This window comes from Kogia breviceps, chromosome 14, assembly GCF_026419965.1.
Source record: "Kogia breviceps isolate mKogBre1 chromosome 14, mKogBre1 haplotype 1, whole genome shotgun sequence".
Taxonomy (NCBI): domain Eukaryota; kingdom Metazoa; phylum Chordata; class Mammalia; order Artiodactyla; family Physeteridae; genus Kogia; species Kogia breviceps.
The window spans coordinates 64,748,780-64,770,594 of NC_081323.1; the positions used below are offsets into that span (position 1 = coordinate 64,748,780).

At 36.2% G+C, this 21,815-nt stretch overlaps 1 protein-coding gene across 14 annotated transcripts in view; it reads left to right on the forward strand.

Moving 5' to 3' along the window:
* Positions 1-21,815, forward strand: part of MRTFB (myocardin related transcription factor B) — a 280,358-nt gene that overhangs the window by 162,362 nt on the left and 96,181 nt on the right. For 7 of the 14 annotated variants that reach the window (XM_067013395.1, XM_067013396.1, XM_067013394.1 and 4 more), the window contains one exon: positions 1,139-1,201. The exons of the other annotated variants lie outside the window; for them this stretch is intronic. In XM_067013395.1, coding sequence (XP_066869496.1) covers positions 1,139-1,201 — 63 coding nt within the window. The remainder of the gene's footprint in view (positions 1-1,138; positions 1,202-21,815) is intronic. 14 annotated transcript variants of the gene reach the window in all.

Consider the following 21,815-nt stretch of genomic DNA (forward strand, 5'->3'; position numbering starts at 1 on the left):
GAGGTACTCTCTTTCACAGTGGTCTTTATAAAGTCTCCTGTTAAATAGCATGTTTTGTTTCACAGTGTAAATAAGCACCTGTAACCCTGTCTACCTTCTTTTTTCTACTATCGGTTTCCTCTCGCGTTTGTAGCCGGCAGTGTCAGAACACTAACTTAGCAGTGCTTTAGCTTTTGCTGAGGGGGTGCGTGAAGCTTATAACAGTTTCAGAAATGCATCAGCAAGACGATAGGCCCCAGTTATAGCACCCTTGAAGCCTCATTTTGAGTTATTTATCCAGTCTTTAAATTGTGTCCTCTTGCAAAAATGCCCTTGGAGTGTCAGCAATTAACATGTATTTAAAGTAAGATTTAGAACATAATAGTAATTAGCAGTTTAATCCAGCATGAGATCTTAAACTTACAAAAATGTTTACCTAAAATTTTTACAAGACTTTTTTAGAGTTACTAGAGTCATAGAAATACTTTTTTTTGGTATAGATTGATGTAATTTTCATAAAACTAGAGACCACCATGTGGTGTATATTCGGCACTGGACCAGTGAATAAACTGAAACTAATTTATTAAGAAACAGTCTTTCCTGTTCCTCAGCAAGCAATTTTTAAAATAACATATGTGGTATAAATGCTTAGTTAGTAAATATTACTCAACTATAACCCCTTCCCTACTTAGGCCCTTCAGAGCTATTTGGAATTGAATAGTTAGTTTATAATCAGACCTTGTGCTGGGCCAGGGGACTTTGTAAAATTAAGTCAGGGCTCTTCTTACTTACATCTGCCTCCAACCCAACCACAGTGACCTCTTCTAGCTACAAAGGAAGAGAAAGGGTTGATATGGGACACCTGCTATCTACCATAACTCTAAAAAAACCTGATAAATACACAGAATGTACTGAAAAAAAAGTGACCCATGATTTTTTTCTTTGTTATTTTAAGACATCAGTGATAAAGTACTACTGTGACAGAAAGCAAAAGGACAAATATGTTGGAGTTACAAATGAACTGGAATTTTCTCTTTGGTTTATAGTTAATAATCACCCAAACTAATTAGCAAATATCATACCCAGTGTTTTTCTAACCCCTTTAAATTAATCCATACTGCTGGCTACCCTCACCTGCTGCCCTCACTATTATTAACAGGAAGTATAGTCTTTTGGGAGTCAGGACTCCAGTCTCCTCTGCTGACTCAGTCTGTGAGCATGGGTAAGTCTCGAGCTCTCTGTGTCACTGTTATGCCCATTGTAATATCCGTATGGTAGCTTTCAGCCCATGTGTCTTTCCCTGGCTGCCCTTTCTCATTACATCATGTGTTCTTATAGCTAGCTCATTATCACTTTTGCCTTGTACTATTCATGGGGCAGCAGAAACAGAAAGAATGGAAGATAACTTCCATCTCAGTTAACGGATGGAATTTTCCATAGATATGAATTAATGTCGCTGTTTAATACGTTCCTCACAGATGTATTATTAAACATACATGCCAGCTCTCTCAATTAGTCAGACTCCCCCCCCATATTTAAAAGTGAAAAGAAATTGACTCAATTTGTGTTATCCTCAAAAAAATATATCTAACTTAGAATACGCAATATCTTTCTGTTCATGGTTTTCAAGGGTTGGCAGGTATGTGTTAACATTTTTATAACAGGATCAGACTCAGTTAAAAGACACTATTTTAACTTTTTAAAAATCCCACATTATTCATGTCCTTTTCTGGTTGTTTATGTTGTTTTCATTAAGAAAATGCTAATAGTTGGGTGTCTGTTTCACCAACTTAAATTTTTGATGTGTGACCTCTATGTTTAGTAAAGATAGAACAAGAAAAGCAAAAAGTCTGATTCACAAACTTGCCTTTGGTTCTCGTAGGTTAAGTTTAAAAACTGACAAATGTTAGAATTTGTCAGCACTCTCTGCAGATTTCAGATTCAAAGCTACAAAATAGGAGATGCTCTTTGACAATCCCTGTTCCCGACATAGAAGTTAAGAAGTATACCGATTAGAGTTCTTGATCAGACAGCCATCATGTGCTATGTAAAAGAAAAGTTTACCATGTCAGAATGCTCAGCTTTCCCAAAGTTTTACAAGAAATCAGTATTTCAAGAGTGGAAATGGGTTTACTTTTTATTATTAGAAAATATTTATTGAATGATTGTTGTGTCTCTTGCCCTAACTAATTCTTAGATCTTATACCTCTAGTACAGTGTTGGCAGTTCAAAATGTAAGATATTCTCATAAAATTGTTGCATGTGTAGATCTTTTTAAGAAATTCTCTCAACTAAAGAAAATTAATTTAGAGATGGTTCTCCCAGATAACTGGGAGGAAGAAGAACCTAATTGTAAAGAAAGTGAATGCAGAGACAAGCCTAGAACCTGCACCATGGCACTAGACGTGCGGTGTGAGGCCACACAAGCCTGTGTCTGTCATCTGTAAATAGGGGTCACGCTAGATGTACCTCCTAGGTTACTGGGAGGCTTAAATGAAATAAAGCACTGATGGTAACTACATGTACATGGCACAGAGTAAGTACTCAGTACATGCCATAGGCACCCAGCACTGCATGCTTGACGTAAAATACCATGAAATAGGCAGTGGTTAAGTATGCACAGTGATTAAGGGCACCAACTCTGGAGCCGTCCCATCTGGTTCTACCATTACTAGTTATGTGAACTTAGACAAATTAGCCATCCTCTCTTTGCCTCAGTTTCCTCCTCTGCAAAATGCGGATCATATAGTACCTGCTTCATGGGGGTTGTTGTGAGGATTAAATGAGTTCATATAAATCAAGTATTTAGAACAATGTGGGCATATAATTAGCACTTTATAATTATTATATGTATTTTGAGAATTCAATATTTAAATTAATACTTAGCGAATATAGTTTTTCAGGTTTCCATCATGGTGTTTTATACCTTAATGTTTCTTTCAATAATCCCAGTAATTTTTGCCCCCATTTCCACAAGTATTTCTTTTTAAAAACGTCAAAATGACATGCAGTTTTTTAATGTCTCGCCATGGACCTACATAACATTTGAAGAGCACTTACCCTATGGGAGCTGAGAGGGCAAATGTAGTAGGCACGGATTTCCCATGAAGTTTGTCTCTCTTGCTGGTACTGCCAGTTCCCACAATCCTAGCATTCCCTGGGCATCAGTCAGTGTCTACAAGGAATGATTTTCAAATATTAAAGCATGTGAAAAGACAAACAGGCCAAAACTCAGAGCTCTCTAGGGACTATGACCTCCAAAACAGACTCTGTTCTGACATTTTCACAGGCCGCTTGAAGGAATTCCAGCAGGGTCATTCCATTTGGTAAACCCCTAAACAAACCCTCTGTCATCAAGGACTGATTTATAGATTTTTCTCCTTATGTACTTGTTCTGAAGAGATTAAGATAGTAGATATGGTTGCTGAGACTCTTTTAAGGCATCTGATGTATATGATAAGTACTATACAGAAGACTTTTGGTATTTTGAAGTAATAAAACAGTTATTTGTTATGTTTAAAGAGACTTCTTGCTCTGAGTCGTCTTTTAAAGTTTTTTCTTTTTCATTTTGATTCCAGGAAATCTATGCCATAATCACATCTCTAAACTAAAATTCTTCCATTTATGAACCCAATTATTTAACAAATTCATTAAAATCAGAAACGACCTTTTAAAAAACAAATATACATATTAAAATATGTACATGTATATGATGACTTGTTTCACAGTAACCTTTGGAATGTGTGAAAACAGAAACAGATCTAGTGTTGTAGAATATTCTGTGATATCTTGCTGTGATGACAGTTGTTCATATGATGCTTTAAGGTCATGGGGTGGGGGGCAGGTCTATAAATTGATTTTCAATTAACCTGAATTCTCAAAATATTTTGTATATTATTATACATTTCTTAGAAAAAAGAATATACTGTTAATAATAAATGAGAAGGGCAGAACCCAAGAGATTTGAAGGCTGGACAACTTAAGGAAATGGGTAATTAGGGTTATTTGGTTTATAGTTGGCCTTAAATGCTGTATAGCCTCATGGTTATCCCAGTCTGAAGTCTGAGTGGCATGTATGAAATTCCAGGGATGAGCAGCATTCCACATTTGAAGGATCAGGTTTATTGGGGGATTTTGTATGGTTTGTTTCCTTCTGTGCATGTTTCTTTTCAGTGAGTTAATCCTTTGGATGAATGTACAGAGTTTTAACTATTAAATAAAAGAATTATACACAGTCAAAAATTTCTTATGATTTGATATCTGATTCTGTCATAGGATTGTAATATGTTTTGAACAAATTTTAAAATGAAACAATAGGAAGTAAATTAATATATGATCTCAACCAAGCCTCTTAAAATTAGTAGTAAAAAGAAAACTTATTTTATCACATTTTAGTGACCTGTCACAAACCCAGGATGTTTAAGAGGTCTCCTTAGTGGGAATTCCCTGATGGTCCAGTGGTTATGACTCTGCGCTTCCACTGCAGGGGGCCCAGGTTCGATCCCTGGTTGGGGAACTAAGATCCCGCAAGCCACATGGTGTGACCAAAAAAAAAAAAAAAAAAAAAAGTCTTCTTAGTAAAATGGAAATGAAATAGAAAGTTGCTTAGTAATTGATCATGAATAGTTATTGAATGTACTAAAGAATTTTGTGACTCTTGATTCAGGTATAAAATATATACGATGAAAAAGATATATATGCTTATATTATCATTTTTCTCAAGCCAAGAATTAAAAAGTGATATTTTAACTAGATATGCTCTTAGGAGAAAGTAGTACTTTTCTAATACATTTTTCAAACGTAGATTTTTCTATCGCTCACTATTTCTGCTAAATAGTCTCTTTTTCAAAGAAAGGGAATTTGGTTAAATAACTTGCTAATAAAGTAGTGAAATCTCTAGTTGTGTAATTGTGTGCTTGTTGTGTTTATTGCTGCATAGAAGTGGAAAAGCTGCTTGCTTTACTGCTTTCTCCACCCTTAACAGAAACAAATGGATACACCTTCAAAAATTTGGATACCCAAGTATTTTAATTTGGAGGGTTTTCCAAATAAAGGAATTTAAATTTACTCCCATCAGATCAAATTAGGATTGAAATAATTGAAATTTAAAGAAATCCAAGAACTTAGTCCTAAACTCTGAATTTCAGAGTCCAGGGGCTTTAGACAATACTTTTTTTGTTGTTTTTATCACCTGTTACACTGAAACTATTTAAAGTATACTCTCTCATAAAAATGTATTACATTTTTTAAATGACCATGAAATTTTATATACCATTGATAGTGGAATTTTATGTAAATTCAGTTAGGTCCAGTTGGTTTATAAGGCTGTTCAAGTCTTATATCACCCTTACTGGTTTTTTTTTAACTTGTTTTATCAACTATTCAGAGAGATGTCTCCTGTTGTGGATTTGTTTGTTTCTCCTTTCAGTATTGTTTTTGCTTCATGTATTTTGAGCCTCTCTTATGTGTTCTTGATGAATTGATCCCTTTACATTATGAAATGTCCTTCCATTCTTGGTAATGACCCACTCCTAAAGTCTACTTTGTTGATATTAATATAGCCCCTCTAAGTTTCTTATGTTTAGCATTGCATGATATAGTCTTCCCCAGCTTTTACCTTTAACCCATCTGTACCTTTATATTAAAAGTACATTTCTCATGGACAGCATAGAGCTGGATTTTTCTTGTTTTACTCTAGTCTGATAAGCCCTTTCTTTCAGTTGCGATGTTTAGATCATTTACATTTAAGGTAATTATTGATATGTCTGGTATATTAGTTACCTATTGCTGTGTAACAAACTACTTCATACCTTAGCAGCTTAACACAGGATGTAGTTATCATCTGACAGTTTCTTTGGATCAGGAATTCAGGAGCAACTTAACTTGGTACCTCTGCCTCACAAGCCTGCAAAGCTCAGGTTTCATGTGAAGGTCCAACTGAGGAATGATCCACTTCTAACCTTAGTTAAATTGTTCTTGGCAAGATTCAGTACTTTGAGGGCTGTTGGACTGAGGGCCTCAGTTACTTGCTGGCTGTTGGCTGGAGGCTGTCCTCAGTTCCTTGCCACGTGGGCCTCTCCAGCATTGCGGCTTACTATATCAAAGACAGTAAGAGAGAAGAATGCTAGCAAGACAAAATTTTTGCAACATTTCCTTAACACTGTCCTATTCGATTGACTAGAAGCAAATTACTCAAGGGGAGAGGATTATTCAAGGCCATAAACATCAGAAGGCTGGGATCACTGGGGAATGTCTTAGAGGCTACCTACCACAATTGAGTTTAAATCTATCATTTTGTTGTATGTTATATTTGTCCATTCTGTTCTCTGTTCCTTTATTTCTCTCTCTTGCCTGTTTTGTTTTTTCTTTTTTTTAAGTATTTCATTATTGTTTTCATATCTCATTAGCTATGCTTTTTTTCCTGGTGTTTACTGATCTTTTCTAATGCAAGTGTAAAATGCTGCTAATGCTATCCAATAAGATGTTTATCTTAGATATTTTTAACTCTAGCTCTTTTTGCATTGTCCATTTCTCTTTTCATTATATTTGTTTTCCTTTAAGTACTTACACATAGTTATAATAGGTGTTAATAGTTCCTTTTTTTCTGTCATTCCTGGGTCTGTTTTTATTGACAAAATGTTTCTACTATTAAAGACATTTTCCTGCCTCTTGGCAAGTAGTCTCATATTTTTTTGTTGGAGATAACATTATGAATGTTACATTGCTGAGTGGCTGGATTTTGTCTTTGTTGTCTTCCTAAGTGTTAGGCTTTGGTTTGGTGAGAGTGCTGGACTTTTGGATCACCTACAAGGCCTTTTTAAAGCTTTGTTAGGAAAAATCTAGGGTAACATTCATTGCACAGATGGTACCTTAACTACTAGGGCTTGAACCCCTTTGGAATCTTACTGAATGCCCTACTAGGTGCTCAGGGAGGACTTTTCACTATGGCCGTTTGGAGCTCAAACATTCCCAAACCTTGTGTGCACTTTGGGAATTGTTCAGTACAGTTTCCTGGTCGTTTCTTGCCCAGCTTTATGAAATTTTACTTCGTAGACTTATAGTTTAGCACTCAGCAAAGACTCAGAGGCACCCTATGCAGACTGCTGGAGCTCCTTTTCTACACTGCAACTTCTAGCTGCCGTAGCCTCCCTAAGCTCTCATCTCTGTCTCAATTCAGTGAGTCTGTTTGAGTTACAGTCTAGAAATTGCCTCCAGACAGAAAGCTAGGGCACTTGTAAGGCTCATTTCATTTGTTTCCCTACTCTTTTTTATTTAAACATCTTTATTAGCGTATAATTGCTTTACAATGGTGTGTTAGTTTCTGCTTTATAACAAAGTGAATCAGTTATACATATACATATGTTCCCATATCTCTTCCCTCTTGCATCTCCCTCCCTCCCACGCTCCCTATCCCACCCCTCTAGGTGGTCACAAAGCACCTAGCTGCTCTCCCTGTGCTATGCGGCTGCTTCCCACTAGCTATCCACCCTACGTTTGGTAGTGTATATATGTCCATGCCACTCTCTCACTTCGTCCCAGCTTACCCTTCCCCCTCCCTGTTTCCCTGCTCTTAAGGGTCACAGTCCTGTGTTACCTGCTTCCCAATGTAGGAAAGCAATTGTTCCGTGTATTTTGTCCATTTTTCCAGTTTCTTCTAGTGACAGGTTAAGAGCACTCCTGTTATTCCATAACAGCCGAAAACGGTAGTCGGGATTGGGATTTTAACACAAGGCCTGTGCTTTTCTCCTGGAGCATGTTTCCTCTCTGTATACAGGTAACTTAACTTTCTGACTAGACTACAGCGGCAGGGTCATTTTAACTTTGGGATCCACCTATATATTCAGACCTTGTTGAGCACACCAAGGTGCTCCTGGCTATTTGATCAGTGAATGAGTGAAACCAAATTTTTGGTTAAAGACTGAGGCTGATAGTTATGGTTGGTCCTTGTGGCAGGTAGCTTTCCAGCTTCTGCTCTTGGCACAGAATGGTCAGCAAGATTGTCATAAAAGATAACATGTTAGACCTTCGATCACTTGGAGCCAATGACATAGTTATTCATTTGGTTCAAGAACTCATCTTTTTACATGCACCCCAGGGTTCATAGCATTATTTACAATAGCAAAGATATGGAAGCAACCTAAGTGTCCATCAGCAGATGAATGGGTAAAGAAGATGTCTACAGACACACACACACACACACACACACACACACACACACACACACACACACACACAATGAAATACTACTCAGCCACAAAAAAGAATGAAATTTTGCCATTTGTACAAACATGGATGGACCTGGAGGGTATTATGCTGAGTGAGATAAGTCAGACAGAGAAAGACAAAGACTATATGTTATCACTTATATGTGGAATCTAAAAGATAAACTAGTGAATATAACGAAAAGAAACAGACTCACAGAGAGAACAAACTAGTGGTTATCATTGGGGAGAAGGAAGTGGGGAGGGGCAAGATGGGGGGAGGAGAGTAAGGTACAGACTACTACGTGTAAAATAAATAAGCTACAAGGATGTACTGGACAGCACAGGGAATACAGCCAATATTTTATGAAAACTATAAATGGAGTATAATCTATAAAATTTTTGAATCACTGTGTTATACACCTGAAAACTAATATAATGTTGTAAATCACCTATACCTCAATTTTAAAAAAGAGTTATTTAAAAAACTTTTGGAGCCTGAAGGAGAAAAGTTTTCATTGGTTGGCAGAATTCATTCTTCATATTATTTTCTCTTTATAATATTGAAATTAAGAAAAATTCTCTTTTCCTCGGTATTTCAATTTTATCCAGCTTGGCAAAATGCTATATAATGGGGAATATCATACTGATTTGATGGCTCACAATTATATAGATATTGGAGGGGTTCTACTTAGAGCCAAGCAAATGTCAAGCTGAATCTTCACAACACATCACAGATCCTCATCCTTTGTTGACAAACAGAGCTTCAAATGAGACTTTATGTTGATAAAGAGTTTTATCATGGTGGTAAATGGTGTAAAAGAAATAAAGTAGACTATCACTGAGGTCATCTGGGAATCATAGAAACACAATTTGATGAAAATCTCTGTAGTCCTGCTTCCCGTAGTCCATACTTCTGACTTTACCCTTGGGCTCAGTGGCTGAAGGCTCCCACCTCGGTTCACAGGGCCACCCTCGCTGCTCGTCTGTGCCCTTGTGTGGCTGTCTCAGTCACTGGGAAGCCTGAGTGGGTTAGGAGACAGAGAACAGATGGGAGTCGCTGTTAGTGGGTGGAGTGAATGAGGCTGACGTGTCAAAGCTGGCCCCAGAGACCCAGAAGGACAAGGCTTGGAGCAGGTGTGCAGCCCCATTAAAGACCTGTCAGGGTTGGTTCTCACTCTTATTTGGTCCAGGTGACCTGTTGATTATAACAGATAGAAACCAAATAAATAAGATACTACTGAATAACTGAAAAGTAAAAAGACTGATTATTTTTTTGAAAATTAGAATCATCAATATATACTCATATGGTATACTTTAGAATATACTATATTTGGTTTTTTATCAAATGTTTCATATATGCAACTCCATTTTCTTGTCCCAAATGTTTGAAAACATAATTATTTGAATTAATGTGTTATGTGGTTTAAATATACTAACAGAACTTTTTCCAATAAACTTTTTATTTTTAAACCGTACACTTTATATAAAGTGCTGTTCCCTACCTTTGCTTTTTTAAGAAATACAATCATGTAAATTAAATACCTGACACTTATAATCTGACCTTCGTAGTACCCTGTGTCTTCTCAGGAAAACAAAACACTTTTTTTCTCACTCCCTTTTATGATATAACCAATCAGTGCATAGTGTTTTAATGCACCTACACCAGGGGCACTGTTTGTGTTCTTCCGTGTGTTTCTGCACATCTCTTCGTTCTTCCCCCTTTGCTCACACAGTGGGCCTGGAACCCAAATTGGTAAATAGCCAAGTTAAATTACTAGATTCTGCCAGTGAAGAGAGGTTTTCTTCCCTGAATAGGTAAAGACATTTTACTTTCTGAGGTAGGTTTTAATTGTTCCCATCTTTTAGAGCCTGTGAACTGAGGGTCAGAGGGATTAAACAGTGCGAAGATAAGCAGCTGAAAAGGAGTAAAATTGTAAAGCTGGAGTTGGCTCCAGGTCTAGGGTTATAAAGGCCACTATTACAATAGGAAAGGTGTTTTATTTGGAAGTAAGACAGTTAAAAGTATTTTTAAGATAAACTATGGCTTTTAACTTTCGTATAAAGAGAATAGTTACAAAAGGTATGCATGTAACCACATATAAAGCTAAAATTTTTAATGTTTAAGATTTTACTTGAACAGAATAGTTTTACCTAAAAAAACTTGTTGAAGATTAAGACATTCTACAGTCACCATCAACCTCATTGAACCTATCGGGATCACCTCCCGTGTCAGCTCAACCAGCATGTATAATGGGTGCTGTAGAAAGTGTCTTCATGTGGACGTTCATACAAATAAAGAAAAACTCAGGCATGTTCAGTATTTCCCTCTCACGTCATATCTCACTTTATACCCGTCTCAAACATTGCCACGTGAGGAAGGATTACTTTAGCAACACGCACCTTGATAGTTTAGGACAGAGAACTCTGGTCAATTTTGTGTCTCTCTGCATTCTAGCCTAGTATCTTTGAAGGTACTCAGCTAAATGAATAAGGAAAATTAAAAAATTCCTCTAGTGGAAGATATCCACATAGTCACTTTGTCCTTTTTAATCTTTTAAATATATTTTCGGATTTGCTAGTAAAATTGAGAACCTAATAATAGATCATCCTGTTAATGGCAGTTTATTTCATATTAAAGTACTTGACATTAAAAGACTAAAAGAAAGATCTACTTGCTATAAATCATTTGTATCTTTTCTATGGAAAAATATAAATGGACATTTTTTTCTCTTCTAGTTTCCTATATAGGGTAGCAATCTTTTTATGTGTTCTTTTTAACTCCTGAACTTAGAGCAGTTTATTAACTTTTTATTTAAGAACCATTTACTAGTAAGTTGTAGGCGTATCTAAATATGGCAGCATGCATCTTCTAAGAATAAATACATTCTCACTTTGCCAAAATGCAGTTATCACCCTCACAAAAATTAACATTGGTACAAAAGTATATTTACTATATAGCTCATGTTCATACTTCCCCACTTTCCCCAATAATGCTCTTCATTGTTTTTGTAAAAAACAGGATCTAATCAAGTATCATTTATTGCATTTAGTTGTCATCTCCCTTTAATCTCCTCTAAATCTAAAATAGTTCCCCTACTTTTTTTTAAAAAAGACTTTATTTTTTTCAAAGCAGTTTCACATTTGTAAAATTGAGAGGAAGGTTGAATTGAGAGGAAGGTACAGAGATTTCCCATATACCCATAACCCCCCCAACATGCATAGCCTCCCCTAAGTGTACCCAGAGTGGTACATTTTTACCAAGGTTTAACGTATGCTGACATCAAAGTCACCCGAAGTCCATAGTTAACCTTGGGGTTCACTGCTGGTGTTGTATATTCTGTGTGTTTAGACAAATATATGATGACATGTATCCATCATTATAAAATCATATAGTTTCACTGCCCTAAAAATCCTCTGTACTCTGCCTGTTCATCTCTTCTTTCTCTGTCCCCCCCTCCCCGAACATAGTTTCCATAGTTTTGTCTTTTCCAGAATGTCATGTGATTGGAATCATACAATATTTCAGACTGGCTTCTTTCACTTGGTAATATGCATTTAAGTTTTCTCCATGTCTTTTCATGGCTTGATGGCCATTTCTTTTTAGCACTGAATAATAATATTACATTGTCTGAATGTACCACAGTTTCTTTATCCAATCACCTAGTGAAGGACATCTCAGTTGCTTCCAAGCTTTGGCAGTTTTGGAGAAAGCTGCTATAAACATTTGTGTGTAGGTTTTTGTATAGACATAAGTTTTCAGCTCCTCTGGGTAACTACCAAGGAGTGTGATTACTGGATTGTATGGTAAGAGTATGTTTAGTTTTGTAAGAAACTATCTTCCAAAGTGGCTGCACCATTTTGTATTCACAACCACTTTTTTTTTTTCCCCAAATCTCTCGTTTGACTTTTTTGGGGAGTCCAGGCCAGTTATTTTGCAAAATGACCCTCAATTTGGATTTGTCTGTTTGGGTCCTTGTGCTCAGTCCAGGTTAAACATTTTGGTGGGAATATTACACGGGTGACACTGTGTACTTGGTGGATCCCATCAGGACGTACATGGCAGTTTGTTCCATTATTGGTGATATTCAGTTTGATCACTTGGTTAAGGTAGTGTTCCCCCTCAACTCCTATTTCTCCTATGTAAATATACCCTGTCCTCTTTGTAATTAATAATTAATTATAAAGTAATGTGTGAGATAGTATTTTAAGACTATTTTCTTTCCCAGCCATCTTTCATCCATGGTTCTGATGATCATTCTTGCCTAAGTTATTATAAAGATACTTGAAATGGATGTTTCTCTAACATTCCTTCTTTCTATTAGCTGGCATTTTCCTGGAAATAAGAACCATTTTTTTTTTTTTTTTTTTTTTTTTTGCCGTACGCGAGCCTCTCACTGCTGTGGCCTCTCCCGTTGCGGAGCACAGGCTCCGGACGCGCAGGCCCAGCGGCCATGGCTCACGGGCCCTGCCTCTCCGCGGCACGTGGGATCCTCCCAGACCTGGGCACGAACCCGTGTCCCCTGCATCGGCAGGCGGACTCGCAACCACTGCGCCACCAGGGAAGCCCCAAGAACCTTTTTTAAGGGAAGTCTCTCTATGGACTTATAGATTGTTTATTTTTTTTTAATTGGAAAGGTACTATCCACTACTATCATCATTTTTGATACACAAATTGCCCAAATTTGGCTTAAAAAAAGCCTGTTAAAGGTGGCTTTTGTATCACTTTGACTTATCCCCCTTAATTTTTGAGCACCTAGACCTACTTTCTGGAACAGTATATTTCAGGATCTCCTTATACTTTTCATTGCCTGAAATGAGCCCTTTTTCTAAGATCCCTGGTTCCTTTTAGTGAGGAAATCAAGATCTGAGAGCTAGGCATACTTCTTGTTAACTTGGCTGTCATTGCTTCTAGCCCTTTTCAATAGACAGAGCTAGGAAATTTTTTTAAAATTATGAACCCAGCCAGGAATAGCCATATAGTTTTGAAAAAGATGAATAAAACCAGAGGATTTATATTACCAAATATCAAGAACTACTATAACACTATAGTATAACAGTTTAGACAGGTAAACAGCCTGACCAATAGAACAGAATAGAGAAATCAGACAATATTCTGTCACCTGATTCATTACAAAGGGGACCTGTACAGGCAGTGAGGAAAAGATGGTGTTTTTAGATAAATGGTTCTGGGTTAGTTAAATATCCAGTGGAAAGAAATTTACCTGCAATTTATACCATAAACAGAAAAAATTCAACTCTGAAAGGTAAAGAAAGCTTTTGGGGGAAAACATCTCCATAACCTTGGAGTGAACAAAAAATTCTTAAATAGAACACACATAGCACTGTTCATAAAGAAAAGCGTGATAGATTGTGCTATATTTCTTTATTTTAAACTTTTTTTAAAAAAATTATTTGTTGGCTGCATTGGGTCTACATTACTATGCGTGGGCTTTTTCTCTAGTTGTGGTGAGCAGGGGCTATTCTTCGTTGCGGTGCGCCGGCTTCTCATTGCGGTGGCTTCTCTTATTGCGGAGCATGGGCTCTAGGCACATGGGCTCAGTAGTTGCAGCAGGCAGGCCCTAGAGCGCCCAAGTTTCAGTAGTTACAGTGCGTGGGCTCAGTAGCTGTGGCGCACAGGCTTAGTTACTCCGCAGCATGTGGGATCTTCCCAGACCACAGATCGAACTCGTGTCCCCAGCATTGGCAGGCGGATTCTTAACCACTGTGCCACCAGGGAAGTCCTGATTTTGCTATATTTAAATGAATTACTCTTGTGCACCTAAAGACATCACTGAGAGAGAAAAGGCAACCCACAGAGTGGGAAGAGATAATTCGTAATACATACATTTAACAGAAGATTCTTGTCCAGAGTATATAAAGGTCTCCTACAAACCAGTATAAATACATGGACAAAAGCCTTGACACAAACTTCACAAAAGAGAAATCCAAATGGTGTGCATGGATGTGGATATATATTCATTAGTCATCAGAGCCGTGCAAATGAAAACCACAGTGACATATTATGCATAGCAACTAGAATGGCTGCAACAAGAAAGAAAACACCAGTTCATCAAGAATATAGAGCAATTGGTGGATATGTAAACTGGTATAAAACCATTTTAGAAAACGGTTTTGCGTAATTCTAAATATCAGCAATTTCACTTCTAGATTTTACTCAACAGAAATATATACATATGTTCATCAGAAGATGATGTATTAATTTGAATTATATGAAATGCCATTTTTTTGTAGGTACTGTCAGCAATTTCACATGGTTCAATCTACTGGAATACTCATAGCAGCACTACTTGTTATAGGAAAAGACTGGAAACTCCCCAAATACCCATGTACAGTAGAATGTTATAATAGTGACGATATGTTACACAATGGAATACAGGCACGAGAATGAGCAGACTACAGCTACATGTAAGAACATGCATGAATCTCACAAAAATAACATTGAGCAAAGGCAGCTAGTCACAAAAGAGGACATGCTATATGATTCCATTATATAAAGTTCGAAAACAGGCAAAACTAGTCTGTGATGTTAGAAATCTGAGTAGTAGTTATTCTTATCGCAGGAGAAGAAAATAGAAGGGAAGCAGAAATCAGGAGCTTTTAGGGTACAAGAAATGTTTGGTTTCCTAATGCTGGTTGCATGGGTGTGTTCAGTTTGTAAACACTCAGCAAATTGTACACTTATGATATGTGCACTTTTTTGTATGGCTATTACATTAAAATTAAAATTAAAAAATAAAAATCCTAAATCTAATTTCAGTCTAACACCATTGGCTTTTTCCTCTCTTTCCTCCATTTCTTATTTGTATATCTTTTCTCCAAAATGAAAACCTTGATTCGCAAAACATCAATCTATTTACTCATTAGCTCAGTCCTACAATATACAAGCTGATTTCAGGATTACACTCCAATACTACTACTGGCAACAAACCCATGAAATTCAAAATTTCTTTGTAGTTTGTTTTTGTCCTTAGACTGTATCCCATTGAGGGTGGACAATCATGACTGTGTTTAAAAATTTCTTGGATTCTTTTCTTTCTTTTGTGATATTATCAGTTTGATATATAATTAGGTTCATTTGTTTCTGCTTGTATTCATTTTTAATTTGTTCCCAATCCTTGATTTAACTTCATTTTTTAAAATATGTAAAAAATTACCATGATCCAAAGAATTAAGTAAAAAAGATACTTAGAAAAGACTCATTCCCTTCTGTTCTTCTTCCCCACTCACACTTATCCTTTTGTGCTCTTTTCATTATTATTGCTTTCACATTATTATTTATTGTTATTGAAATAGGTGATAGAGTTCATAATGAACCACTTTTTATATTTTATATCATTTGGATAGATTTTCTTGGGACTCAGTTGGGAACAAGTCAGGCATGACCATTTTGAAGAGACTTTTTAAAGAGGGGGTTCAACTTCCCAAGAAAGAGAAATATTTTAATTTGCAGGGAAATCAGTAGTCATTACAGCCTTGACTTCTGTTTATACATTTCCCAGTATTTTAGCATAATCTATCAGTTTATTTGAGATCTAAGCCCAAGGTACATTTTAATTTAATGAGCATGTTGAGAGAGAAAGCCCATGTGAAAACCATTTTCCAAATAGTTCACACATTTATGTTGTACTTGAAAAAGCAAACCTTTATTCTCTTTCTCTTAGTTATTTTCACTGGAAACTATAGGTATGAAGAAGAATGGAACGGGCACCTATGTTTGTTGATGGCTTCTTATAGTGTAGACACTGCTCTGGGTGCTTTTACTTGCATTACCTCCTTTAATCCTCCCTGCAATTGTGCAAGATAGGTAAGAGTTATCTTTCCTGTTTTACAAATAAGGAACTCACCTTACCATTACCTTATTTGGAAACTTACCCAAAGTTACATGGCTGGAAATGGCAGGTTGGGATTTGTCTGAATCCAGATCTTTATGACTCCAATGCAGATGCTCAGTTATGAGCATCTTTCATGTTCTTAGAGTCAAATCATTTTAAATTGAGATTTAGGATTGGCTCTGTATGAAAAAGAAAAAAGGAGAAGGCAAAGAAGAAACAATATTTCGAATTGTGTCTTCCTTTCTTTTCAAGTTTCAGGATTGAGATGTTAGCACTTCTTTCCAAGCTAAAAAAGATCAAACTGTTGCTTGCTCTCTTGACTTGAAATATAGTTTTCTTGATAATTACTGATCTTTTTGTCCTAATACTGAGTTTCCTTTAAGATAAGGATGTATATAATATTAGTAGGTTGAAAGTTTAGATAATTTAATTACTTGATATATTGCTCTGAAATCTAGTCAGCACTACCAGTTGAGGATAGATCCCGTGGTTAATAGAAGAATTATCTGAGAAACCATAGGAAAGTGACTTCTGTTCCTCCTCCTCCATCTTTGCTGCCTTGGAAAATTGCAATAAGCTGCTCCGTTCCTCCTCCCAACCACACAGCTGCCAGACCATCTTTCTGCTTCATATGCTTAGGTGTGACACCTTTGCCCACTGTGGAGTGACTCCACATTGCCTTTAGGATACAGTCCAGACACCTTATGGACTTTTAAGTCCTTTTATGGCCCAAACCTTGCCTAGCTATCCGATCTTTTCTTGTGCCGTTCTGCACGCTGCATTCCAGCCCTGCCGAACCTCTAGCTCTTTCCCGTGCATTATTCACTCTTGGGATTCTATATTTTTGTACAAGTTGTTCTGTCTGCCTCTTATACATGTTCTGCCCCTCTCACCCACACCTTATTCGTGTTGCACCATCTTCCAACACTCCTACTTCTTGCCCTGCTCCATAGAATGGCTTTCATCCAACTAGATGGTTCAGAGTCAACTGCTGTTAGTCATTCTGTGCAGTGAAACGGTTAACAATCTTTGCCTTGAGTGTTAAACCTGAATTTGGGCGTCTTCTCAGTTCTGGTATACTTTGCTATATAAAATATTTAGTGTTCCCTGTTTTTTAGGTACTATTTTGTAATTTAACCTTCTCTGAGTGTTTTACTTTAAATGACAGGAGGCACAGTTTTTCTGCAACTTTGTTTCTATTTCTCTCCCCCACCTCCCCGTTGAAAGTAAGAAGTAGAGCATAATAACTTTGAAGGAAGAAATTGTGATATTTGCTCTCTGTGCAAAACAGAGTGGCTCTTTCCAAGTGTGCATGTCAATCTTATCATTTAAAAATTAACAAGAATAGGATGACATATTATTCTCTAATTACAGAAATTAAAAGATATACTGGGTTTTTAATTTATTTTTCGGCCAACATTTTATTTTGAAAAAATTCAACCATACTGAAAAGTTGAAAGAATTATACACAAAATACCCATCTAATAAATACCTAGATTCTGTAGTTAACATTTTTTCTGTACAACCTCTGTTCATTTACCAATCCATCAAATTTTTCGTGTACTTCAAAAAAAGTTGTGGTCGTTATTAGTACACTTTAAACACTTCAGAATGAGCATCAAAAGTTCAAAAGTGATTTACATTTTCTAAGGCAAAATACATATCATATGTAGGTGTAATGAAATGCAGAAATCTAAAGTACACTATTAGATGAGTTTTTGCATATGCATATGTACCCCAAACCCATGTCAGTCAGGATACAGAACATTGCCATCACCCCAAAAAGTTTCTTCATGCCCCTTCCCAATCAGTCTTCCCCCCAGCCCCTTGGAGACAACCACTGTTCTGGTTTTGTTCACCACAGGTGAGGTTTGTCTTTTGGGGAGTTGTATATAAATGGAATCATACAATATATACTCTTTTGTGTAAGGTTTCTTGCACTTGGGGTATGTATCAATACTTCATTCTTTTTTATTGCTTAGTAGTATTCCATTGTGTGCCACAAAATTTGTTTATCCATTTTCCTTTTAAAGGACACCTGAGCTGTTTTCCAGTTTGGGGCTATTATGAATAAAGCTGTTGTGAATATTCTTGTACAGATATTTATTTCTGTAGCTATATATGTGGGAAGAAAATTGCTGGGTGTTTGTTTCATTTTCTAAAAAGCTGCAGACCTTTTTCAAAAGTGGCTGTACATTTTGCACCCCCCAAAATGTATGAGAGTTCTGGCTGGGCCACATCCTCACCAGCGTTTGGCAAAGTTAGTCTTTTTTATTTTAACCATTCTGGTGGGTATGCAGTGGTGTCTCGTTATAGTTTTAATTTGCATTTTTATAATATCTAATGATACTGAGCACTTTTTAATGTGCTTATTGGCTGTGTGTGTAAAAGATTTTTTCCAAAGCTTTTGTGCATTTTTCCAAGAATTTTACAATGAGCACTGAAGTATACACCACTCGGGTTCTACCATTAATAGTTCACCATGTGTGTTTTACCTCGTGTGTACTCATGTGTTTCCCTCCAGCTATCAGTCAGTCTTACCTTTTTTTTTTAACATGTTTCAAAATAAATTGCAGGCATCTGTACCTGTCTCCCTAAAGACATCAGCACATATATCATTAATGTAGAGCTCAGTATTTATTTAAAATGCCCTTATTTTAAGAACAAATTATCCATGTTTCTCCATCCCATTTTCCTTCACCTCAATCTATTGCCTACCCTCCCTGCCCAGATGTGCTGTGAGATGATAATCAGTCCACCTCAGGCCCAATTCTGAATATTACTTAAAACACAATAGTAGTGCCTGAAGCACGTCTGTTCATTTTTAAGCTGTGTTGTTTGTCTTTTTATTATGAGGTTGTTGGAGTTCTTCATATATGCTTTATACTTGTCAAATAATGTGTTTTGCAAATATGTTCTCCCAGTCTGTGGCTTACTTTTTCATTTTATTAAAGTGTGTTTTGATGAACAAAAGTTTTAATTTTTGAAGAAGTCTAATTTATCCATTTTTTATGATGATCGCTTTCTGCATCCTGAGAAACCTTTGCCTACCCCCAAGCCATGGAAGTATTCTCCTTTATGCTCTTTTAAAGGCTTTATCGTTTTTGATTTTACATTTATGTCCGTGATGCACTTCAAATTGACTTTTGTGTCTGGTATGAAGTAGGGGTCAAGGCTCATCTTTTTTCAATGGATTTCTGGTTGTTTCAAGAACATTTGTTAAGAAGTCTCCCTTTTCCCATTGGGATGCTTTGGCACCTTTGTTTAAAATCCAGTGATCATTTAAGTGTGGATCTGTTTGTGGGCTCTCCATTCTGTGCCATTGATCTATTTCTTAGTCCTTATGCCAGAAACACTGTCCTGATTACTATAGCTTTACAGTCAGTCGTGAAATCAGGTAGGGTATGTCTTCCCGCTTTGTTCTTCTTTTACAGTATTGCTCTGGATATTCTAGTTCCTTTACATTTCCATTTCTATTTTAGAATCAGCTTGTTTTAAAAGAAAAAAAATACCTAGCAGGAATATGATTGAGATTGTGTTTGAGCCTATAGATTAATTTGAGGTTAATTCCAGTCCATCAATATGATAGCTGTCCATTTATATAGGGCTTCCTTCATTTCTCTCAGCAAAGTTTTCTAGTGTTTAGTGTAGAGGTCTTATACATAAATTTATTTTTAACAATGTTGCCAGTGAAATGGTTTCTCAAATTTCATTTTAGATACTCTGACTTTATGACCTAAACACTGCTTTCTGTTTTGCTTTGCTGATGATTTTGTAGACTTGTAATAACGCTTAACTAATTGTTATTGAGGTGGGAAGTTATATATTAATGTACGTTTCTGTGAAGCATAAGTTGAAAACCCCTTTGAAAGACATTTCATTCTGCATCAATTCAGATTAGGATTTATTTTGCCAAAACTGCTAGAAACCTCTAAAAAGAGTGAGTTCATTGGTGCCTGTATGTTATGGTCACTTAAGTGTGTATAGATAATGGATATTTAAAAAAAAAACAATACTAGATAGTTGTCAGTGGATGCATTTTGACCTAACTGGTTTTATGATTATTGTTTATTGACATAGCAGATATTTATTAAGTGTTAGACTTTGTGCTAAATGCCAGGGCTGCAAAGGGGGAAAACTACAATCTCTCCTCTCAAGGAACAATCCAACAGTTTAGTTCATTCCACAGCCATTGGTAAGTGTTATTGGGGTTTGTTTGCTATGGAAACAGATCAACCAGATACAAAGAAACCCAAGAAAGTTGGTTTAATTTTCGTCATATATTTTTGAAAATATTCCTTATCTGTTAAAAAGCGGGCTTCTGTGTTATTGCTGAACAGTATACTGTTTGTTTCATTGCTTAAGTATATATATTGCCATTTGTGACTGAAAATTCCTGTCACTGAGCTAGCACATGCTTTAGGAAATCTACTTTTTTTCCCCCCGTCTGGCTCACAGAACTAGCAAGGGCTTAGTTGCTCCGCAGCATGTGGGATCTTCCCGGACCAGGGCTGGAACCTGTGTCCCCTGCATTGGCAGGTGAATTCTTAACCACTGCGCCACCAGGGAAGCCCCCTAGCATAGTGTCTTATATACAGTTAGTTCTCAATAAATATCTCTAATAATTACTATTATTTAATTGTTTCTATTTTATAGGAATATAGGAGTTAACAATGAAATTTAGTCTCATTTATATATCATGCCTAGAATGTCATCTGCTCTATTTGAGTGGTTCATCAAAATATGTTTACATGGTAAACAGAATTTCAATTTGTGAGATGGTAAAAGTTCTCTTGTTGTAAATTAATTTTGTAGCTCAAAATTCTGGAGTGCTTGTTGTTCTTATAGACTCTTCGTTAAAATGTTTTTCTCTAGTGAGCATTACTAGACTGCTTTACTGAATTGTGGCTTTGGGGTTGGTAGTATGTCATCTGACTCTCCCCCAGACGCTCAAACTGGGTGCAATCTTCGATAATGTAGAAACTTTTTAAAAATTTAATCTCGTTAATTCTTTTCAAGTGGCCTCATTCTTAATGTTTTAAAAGAAATGTCAGGCATAACTTATCTGCCAAAAATCATAGAGAATGACGATAGTGTGTAATATATGAGTCATTTCCTAGAACAATATCAGAATCATATGAGGTAAGGAAATACCTATTTTACAAAGAGTCAGAATAATGATTTGCTGAGAGGTCTGATGAAATAAAATACTCATTTCTTTTCAATTTTAAATCTATAGAAATGCTTTAAAATTGTAATAAGTATTTTCTCAATAGTTGTCTTGCTTCTTTTTATAGAAGTCTGTATTTGCTTATCTAGAATTACAATACCTTAAGATTTGTTGACGTGAATTACATACAGGCTGTTACTATGAGGAAACAGTTTGGATTACCAATTCAAGATATTTTAATATGAGAAATATCCTGTTAAGGTTTAGTTTTTTTCATCATAAATATAGTGCATAATCATTTTAGACCATTTTTTAAATTTGAAGGATAAAAAGCAGAGCATGTAAGTAAACTGTAAGTCCTACCACTCAGAGTATTTTGTCCTAATCTTTTTTTTCATTCATAGAATTTTTAGATAAACAAAATGGGGACTATAATGAGCGTCCATTTTTATGGCCTCCTTTTCTCCCCTCACCCTCATAGTGCACATTTTTCCATTATTCCTCTGAAAATGAAATCAATTTTTACTTCTTTGGCTCACTGTAAACATCCAATAATTATTTTTTTATTTTGAAGCCATTATTTCAGTGGCTGTACAATATATCATTATA